The 20,960-nt window shown below is 42.7% G+C and overlaps 1 protein-coding gene across 7 annotated transcripts in view; it reads right to left on the reverse strand.

Annotated features, from left to right (window-relative positions):
* Window positions 1–20,960, reverse strand: part of LOC146358837 (RCC1 and BTB domain-containing protein 1) — an 89,669-nt gene that overhangs the window by 60,909 nt on the left and 7,800 nt on the right. For 3 of the 7 annotated variants that reach the window (XR_014785950.1, XR_014785951.1, XM_084821390.1), the window contains exons 3-5: window positions 13,911–14,061; window positions 12,509–12,675; window positions 10,701–10,859 (exon numbers count right to left, since the gene is read on the reverse strand). Coding sequence is in view for 5 of the 7 variants with exons in the window: in XM_084821390.1 (XP_084677516.1) it covers window positions 10,701–10,859; window positions 12,509–12,675; window positions 13,911–14,061 (477 nt within the window). In the remaining 2 variants the exon portion in view is untranslated. Of the gene's footprint in view, window positions 1–9,903; window positions 11,700–12,508; window positions 12,676–13,419; window positions 13,567–13,910; window positions 14,062–20,960 lie in introns of those variants that run through there. The other 4 variants (XM_084821371.1, XM_084821363.1, XM_084821398.1 and 1 more) reach the window with 3 other exon arrangements.

The following is a 20,960-nucleotide window of genomic DNA, read 5'->3' on the forward strand; positions in this document are numbered from 1 at the left end:
ATTAAATATACAATCTAATTTCATTTTGGATTGTTTTTTATTTGTTTTATGCTGGGTTTTTTGTTCCATTTTTATAAGTATATTGTATTTTATAATTTTATTTACACTGCCCCGGGATCACCTTTGGTGATAAAGGTCTGATTTCTTCCTTTAATCTTTTATCCATCCACACTATCACCGCATGTATGATAGTCACATTGCATTACATTAAATGTATGTTTTAGTTACTTTTAGGGCACAATCCTATGGGATCTGCCCTGGGTACTTGTAAGACTCCAAACTTGGAGGCTTGCGAGTATCCAATGCAGGGCGGGAGGCACCCCGTGCCTCCTGTTCTGTATTTTAGCTAGACGGGTGATTTCGCCCATCTAGCGGAGGCTTCAGGGAGGAGGCGGCTGGGTATGGCTGGGGATACCTCATAGCCCCATGTCCCTAATCTCCTCCCTGCCCCCTGGGAATGCTCCCTTTCACCCCCTATGAGCTTGCCTTTGTGAGCTCATAGCAGCAGCCAGCTGGCTGAGAGGGGTTGAGGGAAGAGGCGGGGAGCACAATTTCCTGTCTCTGAGCTCAGATCCCTGTCTCTGAGCTTGAAGCCAGGAAACTGAATTATCCTGTATCCCCCAGATGCTGTCTAGGGAACACAGGCTTGCTCCCTTATACAATACGTTGGTGTTTTTTTTATGTTTTTACTGTTTTAATACATAGTTTTTCACCATTTGTTCATTATAACTTCAATAAACTTTCAAACCTATTTTGCTTTTGATGTGGCTCTGGTTCTTCGATCCCTCTCTTTTAAGATCACTGGACTGAAATAAAATAGATAGCTAAAGTATTGCCAGACCTAAAATGTGACCCTGGCCACACTGCTAAAAAAATTACATTTCTCTCTGCAAGTCCTTGGGTATGTTAACTTGTTTTATGTTTTTTTTCCCCTGTTGGTTTAATTGTTTTAAGTGTTTAAATTGTGACCTACCCTAAGCAAAAATACTGAAGGGCAATTATATATATATATATATATATATATATATATATATATATATATATATATATCTTTTTTTTCCAATGTTTAACATGACTTCATGGAATGTCAATGGGCTGAGAAATGTAAACAAACAGAAAAGAGTTCTTACCAAGTTAAAAGAGCTTAATGTTGACATGGCCTTCTTACAAGAAACTCATCTGATGGCTGCAGATCGGCAGATGTTGCAAAAGGACTGGGTTGGTGAGGCCTATGTCACAGACACTTCAACAAAGTGTAGAGGGGTTGCAATTTTAATCCATAAGCGACTTTCCATCTTAGTTCAACAGGTGATTTTTGATATTGAGGGGTGTTTTTTGATCTTGGTAGGAAGTTTTATGGGCAAATTAATTGTTATGGTCAATGTATATGGGCCAAATATTGATTCTCTGGCTATGTTTCATTATTGTTTTGCTAAACTGATTGATACAACCTATGATTATTTGATTGTGGGTGGGGACTTTAACAAGGTCTTAGATCCTCTGTTAGATAGGGGTGAACCTTCTCCCAAGACTCAATCTGCGGTGAGACTGGCACTTCAGGCTCATATGATGGAATATGATTTAATTGATGCTTGGAGAATTTTACATCCTGCTGACAGAGAGTATACTTTTATTTCACCAGTTCACCCTAATTGCTTTAGACTATTTTTTTATTTCTACAACTTTAGTAAGTCAAATCAAAGATTGCAAGATTTATACATTGGTAGTGTCAGATCATACCCCAGCATGTTTGGAACTGCAGTTTCCTGATACTCCTAGGGCCCCCGGTCTTTGGCGTTCATAGAATCATAGAAAAGTAGGTTTGGAAGGGGCCTACAAGGCCATCGAGTCCAATCCCCTGCTCAATGCAGGAATCCAAGTCAGAGTATCCCTGACAGATGGCTGTCCAGCCTCGTCTTGAACGCCTCCAGTGTGGGATAGCCCACCTCCTCCCTGGGGAATTGGTTCCATTGTCGTATTGCTCTAACAGTCAGGAGGTTTTTCCTGATGTTCAGCCGGAATCTGGCTTCCTGTCACTTGAGCCCATTCTTCCGTGTCCTGCACTCTGGGATGATCGAGAAGAGATCCTGGCCTTCCTCTCTGTGACAACCTTTCAAGTACTTAAACAGCGCTATCCTATCTCCCCTCAGTCTTCTCTTCTCAAGGCTAAACATGCCCAGTTCTTTCAGTCTCTCTTCACAGGGCTTTGTTTCCAGTCCCCTGATCATCTTTGTTGCCCTCCTCTGAACCCTTTCCAGTTTGTCTGCATCCTTCTTAAAGTGTGGTGCCCAGAACTGGACACAGTACTCCAGATGAGGCCTAACCAGTGCTGAGTAGAGGGGAACTAGTACTTCCCGGGCTACTAATTTTAATGTTTCACTTTTCGTGATGAGAAGTTTAAAACCCAGATGTTAGCTGAACTAACAGAGTATTTCAGTACTAATGAGGGTACAGCAGGTTTGTGCGCCATTGAATGGGAGGCTAGTAAAGCTTTTATAAGGGGCCGAATTATCTCTTATGCTTCCTATCAAAAAACACTTTAAAAAACTCAACAGACGTATTTAAATAAGAAGCTGAAATCTCTCATAACTCAGTTTGCCACTTCCCCTTCAGGACAACTTTATCAAGAGCTACAGAATACTAACTGTGAGTTGAATAATATCCTTTCACAACAGGCAGAATTTGCTCTGACATGTCTACAAAGGAAATATTGGGGAAATGGTGAACATCCTAGTATGATCCTTGCACATCATCTTAAGGAGCACCAACATCAAAATGTTATTTCAGCTATTGAAGATGAGAGTGGTAAAGTATATACTTCTCCTACAGACATAAACTCACAATTTTTAAAGTTTTATTCTGATCTGTACAGTAACAGTAATAAGGTATCAATGCAAGATATGGACACTTTTTTTTCTCAGATCCATCTTCCATGTTCAGATTCTTCACAACAACAGCTCCTTTTAGCTCCTCTGTGTTTAGAGGAAATCATGAATGCAATAACGAAAATGAATACTGGGGAATCACCCAGACCAGATGGAATGGTATAAAACATTTTCTAGCTTTTTAGCCCCAAGGTTGTATTGCCTCTGCAACCATATTTTTGAAGTGGGCTCCCTTTCTTCATCATTAAATGATGCTTATATTACTGTGATTCCTAAGCCAGGCAAGGATCATACCTATTGCACAAACTATCGACGTATATCATTAATTAATGCAGATATTAACAGAAGTCTTCGCCAATAGATTACAACAGGTCATGGCTGTACTGGTTAGACCAGACCAGATGAGATTTATTAAAAATAGACAGGGGGTTGATAATCTTAGATTAGTTGTTGATCTGGTTGCTTTATACCCTGAAAGAACTGATCAGGCGGCCATCATTTCCTTGGACGCAGAAAAGGCCTTTGACAAAATTCACTGGAAAATTATTTTTACTAGATTGACTAATTTTGGTTTTCCTATAGAATTTCTGAAATGGGTTAAAATTTTATACTCAGCTCCTAGAGCAAGAGTATTGACCAAAAGTTTATTCTCAGCTTTTTTTTTACTAGGGCGGGGCACCAGACAAGATTGCCCACTTTCCCCACTGATATTCAATTTATGTTTGGAACCCCTGGAATGTGCTATTAGACAAAATAATAGTATTCATGGATTCATCCATTATGGATTAGAATTTAAAATTAGTCTTTATGCTGATGATCTTTTGTTGTTTATATCGAGATCCCAGTCGTCAGTTCCAGCTTTGATGAAATTGATTAATACTTTTGGTGAATTCAGCTATTCAATTAATTGGTCAAAGTCAGAAATAATGCCGATTGGACATACAATATACTCTAGTATATTAGCCAACTGGCAATTTCAACGGTGCCCAGAGTTCATTACTTATTTGGGAATAATTATCCCTAGAGATATATCTCAAATGATTAGTTTAAATTTAAACAAGTTGATATATGATATTTCACGAGATACAGATCGATGGGCATCTTTAAAGTTGAGTTTATGGGGTATGGTGAATACACTTAAGATGAATACCATACCCCTAATTGTTTATATTATACGAGGGATCCCTATACTTATACCTGGCAAATATTTTCAAAAACTCAATGCTTTGTTTCGTAAATTCTTTTGGGGTTCTTCTCCACCTAGAATATCTTTAAAAACGATGCAGCTTTTAATTATTGAAGGCGGGTTCGGTTTTCTGGCTCTAGCTATGTACCATCGGGCCTATTTGTCGACCTGTACTAAATTTTGGTCTTTTCCACTCAAATTAGATTTTCCTCCGTGGTCAGTATTGGAATCTTCTTGTCTGGAGCCTCTCTTTAAATGGATGGCATTAGGTTCTTGGCATATTAAGGTAGACAGAGTTCTGCCACAATTTTGGCAGTTAGGGAAGTCTGGCATATAATGTCATATCAATTACAGTTTGATCCATTTTCCCATGCTAACTTGACTTTATGGGGGAATCCAAATTTAAGAATTGGCAAGAAAATATTTTTATGGTGGATCTGGACAGATAAGATGATCTTTACTTTAGATCAATTAGCGGGGGTTGATGATGGGTTTTTGGTATTCTCAATTTTGCGAGATCAATTTGATCTGCCGGCTTCAGCAGAATGGCGGTATTTGCAATTGAATCATCTGTTGGTATCTAGAATCATAGAATAGTAGGGTTGAAAGGGGCCTATAAGTCCATCGAGTTAACTCCCTGCTCAATGAAGGAAGTCAAAGCATCCCTGACAGATGGTTGTCCAGCTTCATCCTGAATGCCTCCAGTATGGGAGAGCCCACTACCTCCCCAAGTAATTGGTTCCATTGTCGTATTGCTCTAACAGTCAGGAGGTTTTTCCTGATGTTCAGCCAGAATCTGGCTTCCTGTCACTTGAGCCCATTATTCCGTGTCCTGCACTCTGGGATAATCCTGTCCTTCCTCTCTGTGACAACCTTTCAAGTACTTGAAGAGCGCTATCATATCTCCCCTCAGTCTTCTTTTCTCAAGGCGAAACATGCCCAGTTCCTTCAGTCTCTCCTCATGGGGCTTTGTTTCCAGTCCCCCGATCGTCCTCGTTGCCCTCCTCTGAACCCTCTCCAGCTTGTCTGCATCCTTCTTAAAGTGTGGCGCCCAGAACTGGACACAGTACTCCAGATGAGACCTAACCAGTGCTGAGTAGAGGGGAACTAGTACTCCCTGGGATTTGGAAGCTATGCTTCTATTAATGCAGCCCAAAAGAGCATTTGCCTTTTCTGCAGCCACATCACATTCTTGGCTAATATTCAGCTTGTGATCGACAACAATTCCAAGATCCTTCTCGCTTGTAGTGTGGTTGAGCCACATATCCCCCATCTTGTAACTGTGCATTTGGTTTCTTTTTCCTAGGAGCAGAACTTGGCACTTATCCCTATTAAATGTCATTCTGTTGTTTTCTGCCCAGCACTCCAGTCTATCCAGATCACTTTGAATTCTGTTTCTGTCTTCCAGGGTATTAGTTATCCCACCCAATTTTGTGTCATCTGTAAATGTGACCAGCATTCCCTGCACCTCCTCCTCCCAAGTCATTAATAAAAATGTTGAAGAAGAGCAGGCCCAAGACTGAGCCCTGCAGTACCCGCTCATTACCTCTCCCCAGTTTGAGAAGGTCCCATTGATAAGCATTCTTTGAGTCCGATTCTGTAGCCAACTGTGGAGCCACCTGATCATTGTTTCATCTAGCTCACTTTGATCTAGTTTGCTCATCAGGACATCATGGGTCACTTTGTTGAAAGCTTTGCTGAAGTCGAGGTAGATGATGTCCACAGCATTCCCACAGTCCACAAGGGAGGTGACCTGATCAAAAAATGAGATCAGATTTGTCTGGCGAGATTTGTTCTTGACAAATCCATGTTGGCTTCGAGTAATCACTGCATTGTTTTCAAGGTGCTGACAAGACGGATTGGTTTATAATGTGCTCCAGAATTTTCCCAGGGATTGATGTCAGACTGACTGGTCTGTGGTTTCCAGGTGCCTCCTTTTTGCCCTTTTTGAAGACAGGGACAACGTTAGCCCTCCTCCAATCATCTGGCACTTCACCCGTCCTCCAAGATTTCTCAAAGATAATAGACAGTGGTTCTGAGAGTTCGTCTGCCAGTTCATTACTATAGGATATAGTTCATCTGGCCCTGGAGATATGAACTCAAAGTAATTAGGTGTTCCTTGACCAGAAGCCTATCGATCTCAAGCTGCAATCCTGCCCCTTCAGCCTCAACTTCGCCTTTGCCGAGGGGTCTTCGCCTTCTCCTCTTTTGGGAAAAGACTGAGCCAAAGTAGGAATTGAGCACCTCTGCTTTTTCTTTGTCATCTGTTATCATTTTGCCATCCTTATTGAATATAAGGAACCACCATTTCTTTCCTCTGTCTTTTACTATGCACATATCTGAAGAAAGCCTTTCTGTTGCTTTTAGCATCCCTCGCTAACCTCAGCTCGTTCTCAGCTTTAGCCTTCCTGATGCCATCCCTGCAATTCTGTGCTACCTGCCTGTACTCTTCCTTTGTAGCTTGGCCTTCCGTCCACTTCCTATATGTGTCCTTTTTTGTTTTCAGGTCATCTCTAAGCTTTTTGTGAAGTCACATTGGCTTCTTCTGTTGTCTTCCACCTTTTCTTCTTGTTCGAATTGTTTGTAATTGTGCCTTGAGAATTTCCTTTTTTAAAAGCTCCCACCCATCTTGGACTCCTTTTCTCATTAGAGTGGCTTGCCATTCGACCTTACTTCTCACTGTTCTGAGTTTATTAAAATTGGCTTTCCTAAAATCCAGGGTACGCGTTTGGCTACACTCGGCTTTTGCTTCCTTTAGAGCCAAGAACTGAAGGATAACATGGTCACTTTCCCCCAGAGTTCCCGTAACTGCTACTTGATCCACTAAGTCATCTCTGTTGGTTAGGATCAAGTCAAGGATAGCCAATTCCTTCTTCTTTCTGTAGGAGGAAATTATCAGCAACACATGTCAGGAATCTCTTGGAGGGGCCATGTTTGCAGAATTTGTCTCCCAACAAATATCAGGGAAATTGAAGTCCCCCATTACTACTACATCATGCTTCCTTGAAACACTGGCTATTTGCTCTTCAAAAGTTTCATCCTCACCTTCTCCTTGATTGGGTGGCTGGTAGTAGACTCCGACCACCAGGTTCCTTTTATTCTTTGCTCCATTTATTTTAAGCCAGATACTCTCGATGGGGCCACCAAGCTCATCCTCCTGTATTTCTGTGCAGAGATATGTATTTTTAACATATAGTGCGACTCCACCTCCCTTTTTTTTCCTCCTGTTCGTTTTGAACTAGTTATATGCTTCAATTGCTGTATCCCAGTCATGAGAGTCATCCCACCAAGTCTCAGTTATACCTATCAAGTCATAATTTCTCTCCTGTATTAAGAGTTCAAGTTCGTTCTGTTTGTTTCCCATACTCTGGGCATTAGTGTATAGACATCGAATACCATGTGCTTTATAGTTTGGCTTTCTTCCTACATGTTTCTGAAGACTATTATTGGGGGCTATTAGAGCTGTTCTATCTGTTGTGATGCATGAGCCTTCGTCCATTGTTACCCCCAACATTACGTCTCCCTTCCCTGTAGCATTCAGTTTAAAGCCCTCCTGATGAAGTTCTTCATGCTGTGGCCAAACACATTCTTCCCAGCCCTTGTGAGGTGCAACCCATCCCTTGCAAAGGCTGGGAAGAACGTGTTTGGCCACAGCATGAAGAACTTCAACTGAATCTAGATTTGGTCCTGCTGCTTTTACTGCCTCAGAGTCTCCTTTGCTATTGTGATACATCATATTGCTGATGTGATGTATCAACCTATAATTCATGTTTATAAACATTTATTATCAATGAATAAATATGACACAAATGGTTTACAGCAGGAATGGAACAGGGAATTGGAACAGCCTATTTTGCTTAATCAATGGACTGCCATTTTGGCGTCTGTATCGGACATTTCAATGGATCTTCGGTTACACCTTATTCAGCAAAAACTCTTGTTTCAGGTCTACTAGATGCCACAATGTCTTTTTAATAAAGGTTTATCAAATTCAGCTTAATTGTTGGAGGTATAACGCAGTCAATGCTTCTCTTATTCATATGTTTTGGAAATGCCCAATGGCTGCCTCCTTTTGGGAGGAAGTTATTGTACGGATAAATTTTGTATTGGAAAGCTCTTTAATATTTACTGATGTAAGTAAATGTTCTTTTAAATTACTTGCCTGCTTCTTGGAACGTAATACATGGTCAGCATAAATTGATTTTTTGCACCCTTTTGGTTGCTAAAGTACTGATACTTTTGGTTGCTAAAGGACTGATACTACGATATTGGAAAGATAAAAGCTCACCGTCTATAACGCAATGGACTGAAGACTTAACACTAGCAACATTTGACAGAGTGTTATATAGGCGTGACTTGCAAATGGACTTCTATGCGGATATTTGGTCTGCTTTTACTGAAGTTAATGTGTAACCTTTTTTTTTTCTTCCCTTTTTTCTCGAATATTGTAATGTTAGAAACTGAGGATTTTGAATATGTTGTTGTATTTTTATTTTTATTTCATTTTTTTTAGGTTTTGTAATTTTTCAGTTTGTTTTGTAATAATTCACAATAAAAGATTAATTTTAAAAAAATTAATTGACCGTGAATTATAAAAGCCAAGGGGTTCATTGTTCATTTAACTTGTCCTGCACAGTGCACAAATGCTCCACAGGTCCCTACACATTATGGCTTGACTGGATACAGGGGAGGGAGAATTGGATGGATGCTTTCCGTCAGCAGAGGGATGCCAATTGCATACCACCCTCCATTTTTCCCTTCTAGACATTAGACACTGCTCCCCTATGTGCTGCAGCATCATCTTCAGAAATAAAAATTCTAGACAATGAAGAGAGCATTCTTATGCAAGAATGAAGAACTTATAACTGTAACATCAACCAATGAACAGGCAGCAGGAGAACAGTTTAAAACAGCAATGCCCATCAGCTTAATAAGAATTTCTGGTACATCTCTATTATTATTATTATATTTATATTCCACCATTTTCCCCAATACTGGGACTCAAGGTGGCTTTACAACATTAAAAACTTGTACAGTTAAAACCTATAAATAGAAATATACAAAAGTTAAAAATATAATTAAATCATCAATATTAACATTATATAAAATAGCAAAATTTTAAAAGACAAGAAATATAAACTATAGTATCCATCCAGCATATTCTCACAGGTCCAGACTACCTATCCCCAAAGGCCTGCCAGAACAAAAAAGTTTTTGCCTGCCTGCAAAAGCATACCAGGGAGGGTGCCACTCTCGCCTCCCTGGGGAGGGTGTTCCAGAGCCTTGGGGCAGCCACCAGGAAGGCCCTCTCCCGTGTTCCCACCAGACAAGCCTGTGATGGTGGTGGGACCGCAAGAAGGGCCTCCCCTGAAGATCTCAGGGCATGAACAGGCTCATAGGAGAGAATACGGTCTTTCAGATAACCTGGACCTGAGCTGTATAGGGCACGACCAGCACTTTGATTTGTGCCCGGAAAGAGACTGGGAGCCAGTGACGCTGTTTTAGCAGGGGAGTTGTATGCTCCCTGTAGCCAGCCCCAGTCAACAGTCTGGCAGCCGCTCTTTGAACCAGCTGAAGTTTCCGAGCACTCTTCAGAGGCAGCCCCACGTAGAGCGCGTTACAGTAATCCAAACGGGATGAAACTAAGGCATGTGTTACTGTGGCCAAGTCAGACATCTGAAGGAACGTGCGCAGCTGGTGCACGAGCTTTAACTGTGCAAATGCACTCCTGGCCACCACTGAATCTAGAAGTACATCCAAGCTGCAAACCTGCGTCTTCAGGGGGAGCGTAACCCCATCCAGCACAAGCTGAATCCCTATTCCCTGATCTACCTTTCGACTGGCCAGGAGCACCTCAGTCTTGTCTGGATTAAGCTTCAAATTGTTTGCCCTCATCCAGTCCATTACTGCTGACAGGCACCGGTTTAGCACCACAACAGCTTCCTTGGAATTATATGGAAAGGAAAAGTACAGTTGGGTGTCATTAGCATACTGGTGACACCAAACCCCCAAACTCCAGACAGCCTGTCCCAGTGGTTTCATGTATATGTTAAATACCATGGGGGGCAAAAGAGAACCCTGAGGAACTCCACAGGCCAATGGCCAGGGAGTCACACAGAAGACCCCCAGCACCACCTTCTGGGCCCGCCCCTCCAAGAAGGAATGGAGCCACTGTAAAACAGTGCCTCCAAGTCCCATCCCATCTCTAGTGCAGGCAGTCCAGCAGGCCACACTGAGGCAAGCAGTCCCCCTCCCCACTTTCAAGCAGGGAGACAGGTCCTCGCCCTTGTGTTCCCCCAAAGTGGCTCCCCCAAAGGGGTGACACCCACCAGCATGGTCCCGCCCCCACCGGGGCCTGGGTTTTATGCCCCAGCTCTCACAGGTGTTGCGGCTGGGAGTGCGGAGGCACTTGGCTGGACCTGGGTCTGCAAGGAGGCAGGGTAGAAGTCCCCCAGGTGGAGGTAGTGGCCCAGCAAGGCAGCAGGAGCACTGGATCTCACCTGCCTTGCGACGCTGTAGGGCTTCCTCCCCTTGCAGCAGCAATGGAAAGAGTGAACAGCTTGTTCTACACTTTAGCATTTCTCTATGCAGAAGCAGAGCCAAGTGAAGGACGACCACAAAATGCTTACCTCACCATTGTCTACTACAGCTATGGAAGAGGTCTGACCACATGCAATGCTGACCACCACTTTTGTCTGTAAACAATTCGAAACTTTCCGAGGAGTTGGTTGGTTTGCTGTCGATCCTGACCCAACTTGGCCACAGTTGTTGTAGCCCCAGGCATATACCTTTCCACAAGAGAAATGGAAAGACACAGTAGGAACACACCACAAACCTTCTTTCAGAAGTAGAATAAAGAATTGCCCCAAAGCATATTCACTTTGATAGGATAACTACTCATGCACATGGTTTCCAAAAGGGTGAAACAGTAATGTTGTAGCATTTCATTTTACAGATATGCAGTTCTTCTCAAAATCCCACTAATATCACTAAGGGCTGGTGATGACACAATGGGGAAGTGTCCATTTATGATGTAACTTAAAACATCCTTAACATGGAGGATACTCTAATTACTAGCCACAAACCACCCCCCCCCCCATCATTATGAGGTCATTTTCCGACACTCTTGGGTGACTGCATACTTTGCCCCACAGAACTCAGTGCTGCAAATGGCACCTTCAGGGGCAAACGGCAGTCAGGGAGGGGGAAATTTTCAGTAGGAACCTGGCACCGAGCCCCAATCCAGATAAGAAGCTCATCCTGGATCAGGGCCCTGTCACTGCTTTTCCTTCAAAGGAGACTGGTCAGTTTAGGCATGCTTTTAAAAAATGAAAAATGTAACATGTAGCTTCACCTGAAAAAAAAATTCTCGAACATGAAAAACAAAAGCTAAAATGTGGCAGGGGAATGCTTTGAACGGATTGCCTGGATACACCTTAGTACAGGTTGCATCTGCCACTCTCCACTCCTGGCCTTTACAACATTATCATCACCTTGTTCTCTCATCATGCCAGGGCCACAAACCTTCAGTTCTAAAGCAGTGCATATGACCCAGCCTCTGGTTTTTCTAGGATGCTTGGATCCTAGAATCTCTACTGTTCACAGAGAGCCTTGATTTCCTGTTCTCTCTGGAAGAGAAAGGAGCAAAAAATTTATCGGCATCAGTGCAAGTCAGAAATAGCAGCCATTGGCTCTCATGAACACAATAATATCAAGAGTCAAAGCATTCCCTGAATCTAACTCTCAATACAACACCTTGTACTGAGAGCAGGATATATAAACCCCAGCCGATATCATTGCCAAAAGTTATGGTACCTTCATACTATGCAGTTTTTAGAACCTCTGTATCTGATATTTTCAATGCTAAATTGTCAGTCCCTAAGGCTTTGCTTTATGTACTCTCAGGCATGCACATCTAGGGTACACATTAAATGATATGATAATTCAAATGACACACATTGGTCTTATTGCTTTGATAAATTGAATGCTCGAAGAGCTTCAGGTCACAGCTTTTCTTGAAATTTGGAAGTAAAGTAACTACTCCCATCATCAGATTTGTTTTGCAGATCAAAGAGCTTAAGAGCCTATATCTGCTTTCACCTAACTTTTTATCTATCCTTGAGTTTTTCCCATTTAAATTCCACTGTTGCGCATTTGTAAGGAACATGGTTAAAGGCTCTCTCAAACAACAGACTCTGCCATGTGCCTACTGGCAGCCGATTCTTTCTGTAAACACATTAGCTGTAGATCATCAAATATGTTATCTGTTAAGGTAAAGTTTCAGTCTGAAATACTTCACCCAAAAAACATAATCCAATGATTAATGGCAGCAACACAATCACCTTTCAAGGACAGCTTCCAAGCATCTAACATTTGCAGAATAAAAGTAGGTTCTCAACAGCAAAAGTTTGAGCAACTAGTTAAAGAGAAGACTTACATCTCCATCAGATGATAGTGCTATAGAATGATGGGAGCCACAAGCTACTTCAATTACTTTCTTAATTAGCAAATTTGTACAGACTTGAATAGGTGTAACACCCTGGTTGGTAGTCCCGTTCCCAAGTTGACTGTATCCATTGTGTCCCCAGGCATAAACTTCACCATCTATACAGGACACAAAAGCACAAATTACCCAGTAATTACATTAATTTATACAATAGATTCTCAGTTCCAAATGAAAACAAAACCAGACGAGAAAAATCTTAATACAAGCATCTAAACTTCATTCTTCTGCTTATCACCACCATCACCATAGGATAACAGCAGATTTTATTAGACACAGAAAGGTATCAGAGAGGCTGTGTGAACTGGCACACATTTATTGAGTTTGCATGTCACGACCAGCCACCATGGGTTAATTAAGCCTCAGGTCTGCTGCAGTACATGCTGGCCACCATTTTGAATACGCAAGCCCTGGCCGGTGGTTGCCGTGGATTGTCGTGCATTGTGAACCCAAGCAGCGGAGGTTGTGAGAGGTTTAAACAACCCTCATATAACCCATGGTCTATTCTATTATGTGTGTTATTGTATAATCCTCACACAACCCCGCCACCTGGGTTCGCATGACACAACAAGCTAGAGCAACCGCCCGCCAGGATTTGCATATTCAAAACAGTAGCTGGCATGCACCGCAGCGCCCTGACAGTTAATTAACCCATGGTGGCTTGTTGTGACATGCAAACTGGGCCACTGACTGCAAGAAAATGCAATTAATGAAAGACCAACCATTAACTGCTAAACTCACAATTTTTCCCTCTAGTCTGAAGGACAGAAGTGCCCAATACAGCACTTAATACATGAAACATCCCTTAAATATACACTCGAAGCTTATCACAGAAATCTGTTCACCGTATATATTTAAAACAGTATCTTTGCCCCACTGGAAGCAACGTAGTTCCTGCTCTGTGGCTGTGTCTGGTGTGGTAGTAAATACTACCTCCACTCTTCCACCCATTCACTAAGCCACGGGTCTTCCAAGAATGGCTTTACTTAGCACTACAAAGGAAGAGAAGACAATCATTCTTTGTTAATGCAGCTCATGTCAATGGGAACTGGATAGGAAAGTGGAAGAGTACATACACCCACATTTACTTTGAGGGCTTAGAGGAAGAAACTACAGGTACAGACACCTGTTGTCCAAGCACTGATTTGCATCAAGCGGAGAAATAAGATAGTACTACCCAGCATAAGAATGAAGTGACCGATATTATGATCCCTCACCTCAACCACATTTACCAAGCAGGAGCAAACCACTTTCAAGTCCCCTTTCTAATGAGCGGTTAGAAATTTAGAGAGTACACAACTAGTAATACTTAATCAAGAACAAAAACTCTCTCTACCTTCTGTACTAAGGATCACATGTGGCCCACTTCCGTAACTGAGACTGCGAATCCTCTTTCCACATAAAGTTTCAAGTTTCTTTGGTACAATGGTACTCTGGTTATCTCCAGTTCCCAAACAATTGCTACAGTTTAGTCCAAATACAAAAACCTGGAAGGAGAAACCAATCAGCCTACATTTGAATACTTTCATTTATGAGAACAGTTTTCAAGACAAAAGTCAATCAAGATGGATAAAAATATACAATTTAATTTTAAAAACACAGTAGGATTTTCACTTTTGATATTTCAGTTATGGTGTCTTATTGAAAATAATCCTGGTTTACAATGAAATCTAGATGCAACAAAAATAAAGCTTACGCAATCTTAAAGTGAAATCAGACAAACTGAGATACTCTTTTTTAAAATAAAACAAAAGGATTAGGGAAGGAATTTTCAACATTTTAAGGCTTCAAAGTTCTATCTATTCCCCCATGCTTTTAAACATCTATACGAAATGACTATACAAACTTACCCCAGAAGTTAATCTGGGGTAAAATGTCACCAATCTGTGGATGACATGTTGCTCTGCCTGCTTTCCATCTTCTGAATGTGTTTGGAGGCAGTTTTGGTATGGATGAGGGCAAACGAAGTGACTGGGTTTGAATGACATGTCGTGGCTCGTCATGGGTTATTTAACCCATGATGAGCCACAGCACCCATGGGTGCCACATTTAATATCCAACCTCTGCTCAGGGGTTGCCATGTCATGCAAACCCAGCAAGTTCACAAGACACAATGGGGGGGGGGGAGAATAAACAATCCTTGCATAACCCTAAAACAGACCATGGGTAAAGTGAGGTTTGTTTAACTGTTGCATAACACAAGCACACCAGGTTTGCACGACATGACAACCCCCGAGAGAGGGTTGTATATTCAAAATGGTGGCCGCACACACCCCGCAGCCTCACTGTGGGTTAAAAAACCCACCGTGGGCTGTCATGTTGTGTGAGCAGCTTCAATGAACCTTAATTCAGACAAGACAGAAGTACTGATCTGGATGGACATGTGCAACTCACTCTGGATGTGGTTGCATTCCCCTTAAACAGCCAGGTATGCAGTTCAGGTGTTCTCCTGAGCTTGGCGTTTACCATGGAAGCACAGGTAGCATCAGTGGCCAGTAGTGCTTTTGGTCAGCTTCTGCTGCTTTACCAACTGCTGCCTTACCTAGGGAAAGCTGACCTTGCCACAGTAACACACACTCTGGTTACAGCCTGGGTCTATTACAGCAATGTGCTTTAATGGGGCTGCCCTTGAGGAGTCTGGAAACTACAGTTGCTGCAGAATCCAACAGCTAGAACTTCTGTAGGAGCTAGGTGTTCGGAACATGGTACATCTATTCTGCACCCATTACATGGCTGCCTATTTGCTTCTGGATCCTGTTTAAGGTGCTGGTATTAGCCTTTTAGACCATAAATGGTTTGGGAGTGTAAGGACCCGGCTTCCAGAAACGAGGGCCAATTCACAGTAAAGCCTTTTATTGCCGTAATTCTGGTAAATAGGTTTATGCCCTTATAGCCCCTATAGAGAGCCACAGATAACAGTTCACAACATAAGACTTAGACCAGGTTCAGTTAATGATCACCAAAACAAATTCCCAAGCAGGCCTTGATCAAACTGGCAGAATAAATCCCAAGAAGTTCAGAGAGTCCAAGACAAAGTAGGGAAGCTTTGTAGGTTATCCAACTGTTGTTTATAACAAAGTCTACTGCTAAAAGCTCTGGCTTAAATACAGGGAGTGACTACTAAGGATGAGCATTGGACATTCGATCCTGGCAGGGAAAACTGCCTCTGAGGTGACTGCTGTGACCTCACAGGATGCCTCTGCTTTGCCCTCTTTAATTGACAACAGAGAAAAAGAGACACCTCCTCCTGCTGCCCTGTTCCCACGGAAGGCTCCCTTGATCGAGAAGCAGGGGCCTCCATCAAGGTCAGGTCCCCCGGCTGTGGAGATAGACAGGCTGTATCAGCATCTTGCGTCTCCCCACTCTCAGCTGGCTAGCCAGTGGGAGGCCTGGTAGAAAGGAGTTCTCAGGATCCTGGCTTCCCACAGCTGGGCCTGATTCTGCAGCATCCCCTTCTGACTTAGCATCAGTGCCAGAGGCTATAGCTCCCTGCAAACTGAGTCAAGGCCTTACTGGGACCAGGTTATCTAAAGGGCCACTTGCATCCATAAAAGCCTATCTGAGTTTTACAATCAGCATCTGAGGCTTGGGTCCATTAGTGAGATCTGCGAGATTGGCAGGTACAGAGTACAGGAACTTTTTTTGTTACGGCCCCACATCTTTGGAATGCTCTTCCCTGGGAAGTGCATATGCCTCTGCCCTTTGTTGGTCTTAAGGAGGATTTTAAAGATATATTCCAGTCTGCATTTGGTTATTTTAGTGTACTATGCTTTCCAATCAGGTTCTATTTGCATCTGTTATAATTTGTTATTTTAATTATTTATGTACCCAATATTTATTCTTTACAATTGGAAGATTCATTTTGTATTTTAATTTAAGTTGTAATATACTTTGTGAGGGTTTTTACTTTGAAAACATGGGCTAAAGACCTCAACAACACAGTGGCCGGGTTCAGATGATCAGTAGGGAAACGAAGCCACTGTGGCTTCTTTTCCCCACCCCACACATGCTGCTCACGCACCCACCGGTTCCCTAACTGGCCTCACTGCAGTGCCAGTTGCCATGTTGTCTGAACCTGTTGAGGTGCATGGTAGGGGTGGGTTCCAAACCACCAGACTCATAGCTTGTTGTAGGGATTGTGGGGCGGTTTGGAAGCCAACCCCGCTGGGCACCTTGCCGGATTCAGACAACATAGCAACCTGCATGGTGGCAAGGGTAATTAAGGAAATGGCAGGCGCGCAAGCAGCATGCATGTGGCAGGGGAAAGCAGCCATGGTGGCGTCTTTTCCTTCTATGATAGTCCTAACCTGGTCAGTGTCATGATTTTCTGTGGGCATGCACAGGTGCTAGAAAGAGATGTCACCAGGATCATTCACTATCCTACCTCTCATTTTGAATATTTATGACTCTAAAACTACATGTTCATCTTTTTTGCTTAATAGTCTCATGGAGAAATACTGCCACCTCACCCCCCATCTCTAAAAGGATACAATTCTCTAGTGTAAAACGACTGGGTGACCTTATGGCAAGGGCAATCCCTAGAGCAGTCTTCTCCAACCTGGTACCCTCAAGATGGTTTGGACTTCAACTCCCATCAGATCCAGTCAGCATGGCAAATGGCCAGGAATGCTAGGAGTTGTAGTCCAAAACATCTGGAAGGCACCAGGCTGGGGAAGCCTGCAGTAGACTACAGTTACAGCTGGCGGACTGACTCACCAGGGTAGGTGGGGGGAGAAGGGTTAGCCACCTATCCTGCATTTCTAGGAAATAGCTGATTTTGCTTTATTGGACTTGCTGGGAAGACTACTGAGAAAATGCTAACCAACCTGTCTTAAAACAATATAAATTGTCTTATTATAAAATGCAAATGCCAAATGTTTAATGATAAATAATTAAGACTTTCAAAACGTAAATAAGTAAAAAGTAGTAATTGTATTAAAGGGAAGATACATAAAGACACAAGCAGGTTCACAATGAATTCCGGATAGCTGGCATAAAAAATAGTTGCCAAGATGACTTGGATGGTATCCAAATACTGTGTTAAAGCCCTATCATTTGGGCCAAAGAGTTATTTGAGTAATGAACAGTTATGGGACCGTATTATCCCAGGTCAAAAGTGTACTTAAAGTTTTTGCCTATCAATTAATGAGCAAAAATATTGCTCATTAAAAAATAAGGTATACACATCTAAGAGCTTGATATTCAGATATCTAGAAAAATTTATAGGTTTAACTGGCAAGTTCTGAGTAAGGGGTTGCCTTTCAAAGGTAAAATTCAAAATTGATCTTAGTTAGCCTAAGAAGTGTCTATGTAAGCTTTTTTATATGTTCTAATTTTTTAGGAATGTTTCATAACAATGAGATAATTAAGACTGTGAGCCCTGATTTATGGGACAGTAGATATTAGCTATGAGGCAAATCCTACACAAAAATCTACACATAAATATGTGCTGATTTTAGAATGTGGGAGCTTCTTATTAGAAGCTCATCAGGCCTGTGCACCTGTCATCTCAACAGGCTATTCAACTTGGTACTTAGAATGAGATCCCTCCTTTTTAAGTCCTTGTTAGGACTAGAAGTCTAAGAACATTGCACACACCTTGCAGGTCACCACCACTGGAGAGTCTTGTCCTTCCATAGCCTCTTTTCCCTTTTTGTGTCTAGCTTTGTGATTGTTCTAGACTAGCCTGTGCCTACCTCCTCAGTAGAGGTTAAAAGCAGAGTCCCACTGGTGTGGAAGTGTGTGTTACAAGACAAATAAATGAAAAAAAGTTAGTAAAAAAAATAAAAAAAAAATGTTAGGGGCCTCCCCCTTGACCTCCCCTGCCGAACTCCCCTGGCCAACTCCTGTTTGCTCCCCCCGTTCGCTCGCTCTGTTTGCTCGCTCTCTGGGAGCTTGCCTGCTTCTGTAGTCCCTGGACCAGCTGGAGCAGCTTGCTCTGCTCTGCTCTGCTCAGCTGGGAGGCGGGAAACAGGAGTGTAGTCAAACGTGTACCCTGGATTTTAGGAAAGCTGATTTTCATAAACTCAGAACAATGATCAGTAAGGTCCCATGGCAAGCGACGCTAACGAGAAAAGGAGTCCAAGATGGGTGGGAACTTTTAAAAAAGGAAATTCTCAAAGCACAATCACAAACAATTCCAACAAGAAGAAAAGGTGGAAGACAACAGAAGAAGCCAATGTGGCTTCACAAAAAGCTTAGGGATGACCTGAAAACAAAAAAGGACACATATAGGAAGTGGAAAGAAGGCCAAGTAACAAAGGGAGAGTACAGGCAGGTAGCACAGAATTGCAGGGATGGTGTCAGGAAGGCTAAAGCTGAGAATGAGCTGAGGTTAGCAAGGGATGTTAAAAACAACAAAAAGGCTTTCTTCAGCTACGTGCATAGTAAAAGGCAGAGGAAAGAAATGGTGGTTCAGCTATTAAATATGTATGGCAAAACGATAACAGATAACAAAGAAAAGGCAGAGGTGCTCAATTCCTACTTGGGCTCAGTCTTCTCCCAAAAGAGGGTCTATGACCCCCCTGGCAAAGGCGAAGTACAGGCTGAAGGGGCAGGATTGCAGCTTGAGATCGACAGGCATATGGTCAAGGAACACCTCATTACTTTGAATGAGTTCAAATCTCCAGGGCCAGATGAACTGCATCCTACAGTAATAAAGGAACTGGCAGAAGAACTCTCAGAACCGCTGTCTATTCTCTTTGAGAAATCATGGAGGACGGGGGAAGTGCCAGATGACTGGAGGAGGGCTAACGTTGTCCCTATCTTCAAAAAGGGTAAAAAGGAGGAACCTGGGAACTACAGACCAGTCAGTCTGACATCAATCCCTGGGAAAATTCTGGAGCAGATGATAAAGCAATCCATCTGGAAGCACCTTGACAACAATGCCGTGATTACTTGAAGCCAACATGGATTTGTCAAAAACAAGTCCTGCCAGACAAATCTGATCTCATTTTTTGATCAAGTCACCTCCCTTGTAGACCGTGGGAATGCTGTAGACATCATATACCTCGACTTCAGCAAAGCTTTCGACAGAGTGCCCCATGATATCCTGATGAGCAAACTAGCTCAAAGTGGGCTAGATGAAACAACGATCCGGTGGATCCACAGTTGGCTACAGAATCGGACTCAAAGAGTGCTTATCAATGGGACCTTCTCAAGCTGGGGAGAGGTAACGAGTGGGGTACCGCAGGGCTCAGTCCTGGGCCCAGTGCTCTTCAACATTTTTATTAATGACTTGGAGGAGGAGGTGCAGGGAATGCTGATCAAATTTGCAGATGACACAAAATTGGGAGGGATAGCTAATACTTTGGAAGACAGAAACAAAATTCAAAGTGATCTGGATAGACTGGAGTGCTGGGCAGAAAACAACAGAATGGCATTTAATAGGGACAAATGCCAAGTTCTGCACCTAGGAAAAAGAAACCAAATGCACAGTTACAAGATGGGGGATACGTGGCTCAACCACACTACGAGCAAGAAGGATCTTGGAATTGTTGTCGATCACAAGCTGAATATGAGCCAACAATGTGATGTGGCTGCAAAAAAGGCAAATGCTCTTTTGGGCTGCATTCATAGAAGCATCGCTTCCAAATCCCGGGAAGTACTAGTTCCCCTCTACTCAGCACTGGTTAGGCCTCATCTGGAGTACTGTGTCCAGTTCTGGGCACCACACTTTAAGAAGGATGCAGACAAACTGGAGAGGGTTCAAAGGAGGGCAACAAAGATGATCAGGGGACTGGAAACAAAGCCCTATGAAGAGAGACTGAAAGAACTGGGCATGTTTAGCCTTGAGAAGAGAAGACTGAGGGGAGATATGATAGCACTCTTCAAGTACTTGAAAGGTTGTCACAGAGAAGAAGGCCAGGATCTCTTCTTGATCATCCCAGAGTGCAGGACACGGAATAATGGGCTCAAGTTACAGGAAGCCAGATTCCGGCTGAACATCAGGAAAAACTTCCTGAGTGTCAGAGCAATACGACAATGGAACCAATTACCTGGGGAGGTGGTGGGCTCCTCCACACTGGAGGCCTTCAAGACGAGGTTGGACAGCCATCTGTCAGGGATGCTCTGACTTGGATTCCTGCATTGAGCAGGGGGTTGGACTCGATGGCCTTGTAGGCCCCTTCCAACCCTACTATTCTATGATTCTATGATTCTATGATTCTATGAACAAAAATTCTTTTGGAAATTCTATTTCCTGTTATTAAGATTTCAATCTATTAAGATTTAAGAACCTTTAGCAAAGTCCTCTTTAAAATCAAAAATATTTTATGTCATTTTATGCATGACCTCTCATCTGGATTACGTGGGGCTGCCTTTGAAAATGGTCCGGAAACTTCAGCTGGTCCAAAATAGGGCAGCAAGATTGTTAACAGGGACTGGC

The sequence above is a fragment of the Heloderma suspectum genome, chromosome 1, assembly GCF_057233095.1.
Source record: "Heloderma suspectum isolate Gila_16-S chromosome 1, 16-S_ref, whole genome shotgun sequence".
NCBI classification, from domain to species: domain Eukaryota; kingdom Metazoa; phylum Chordata; class Lepidosauria; order Squamata; family Helodermatidae; genus Heloderma; species Heloderma suspectum.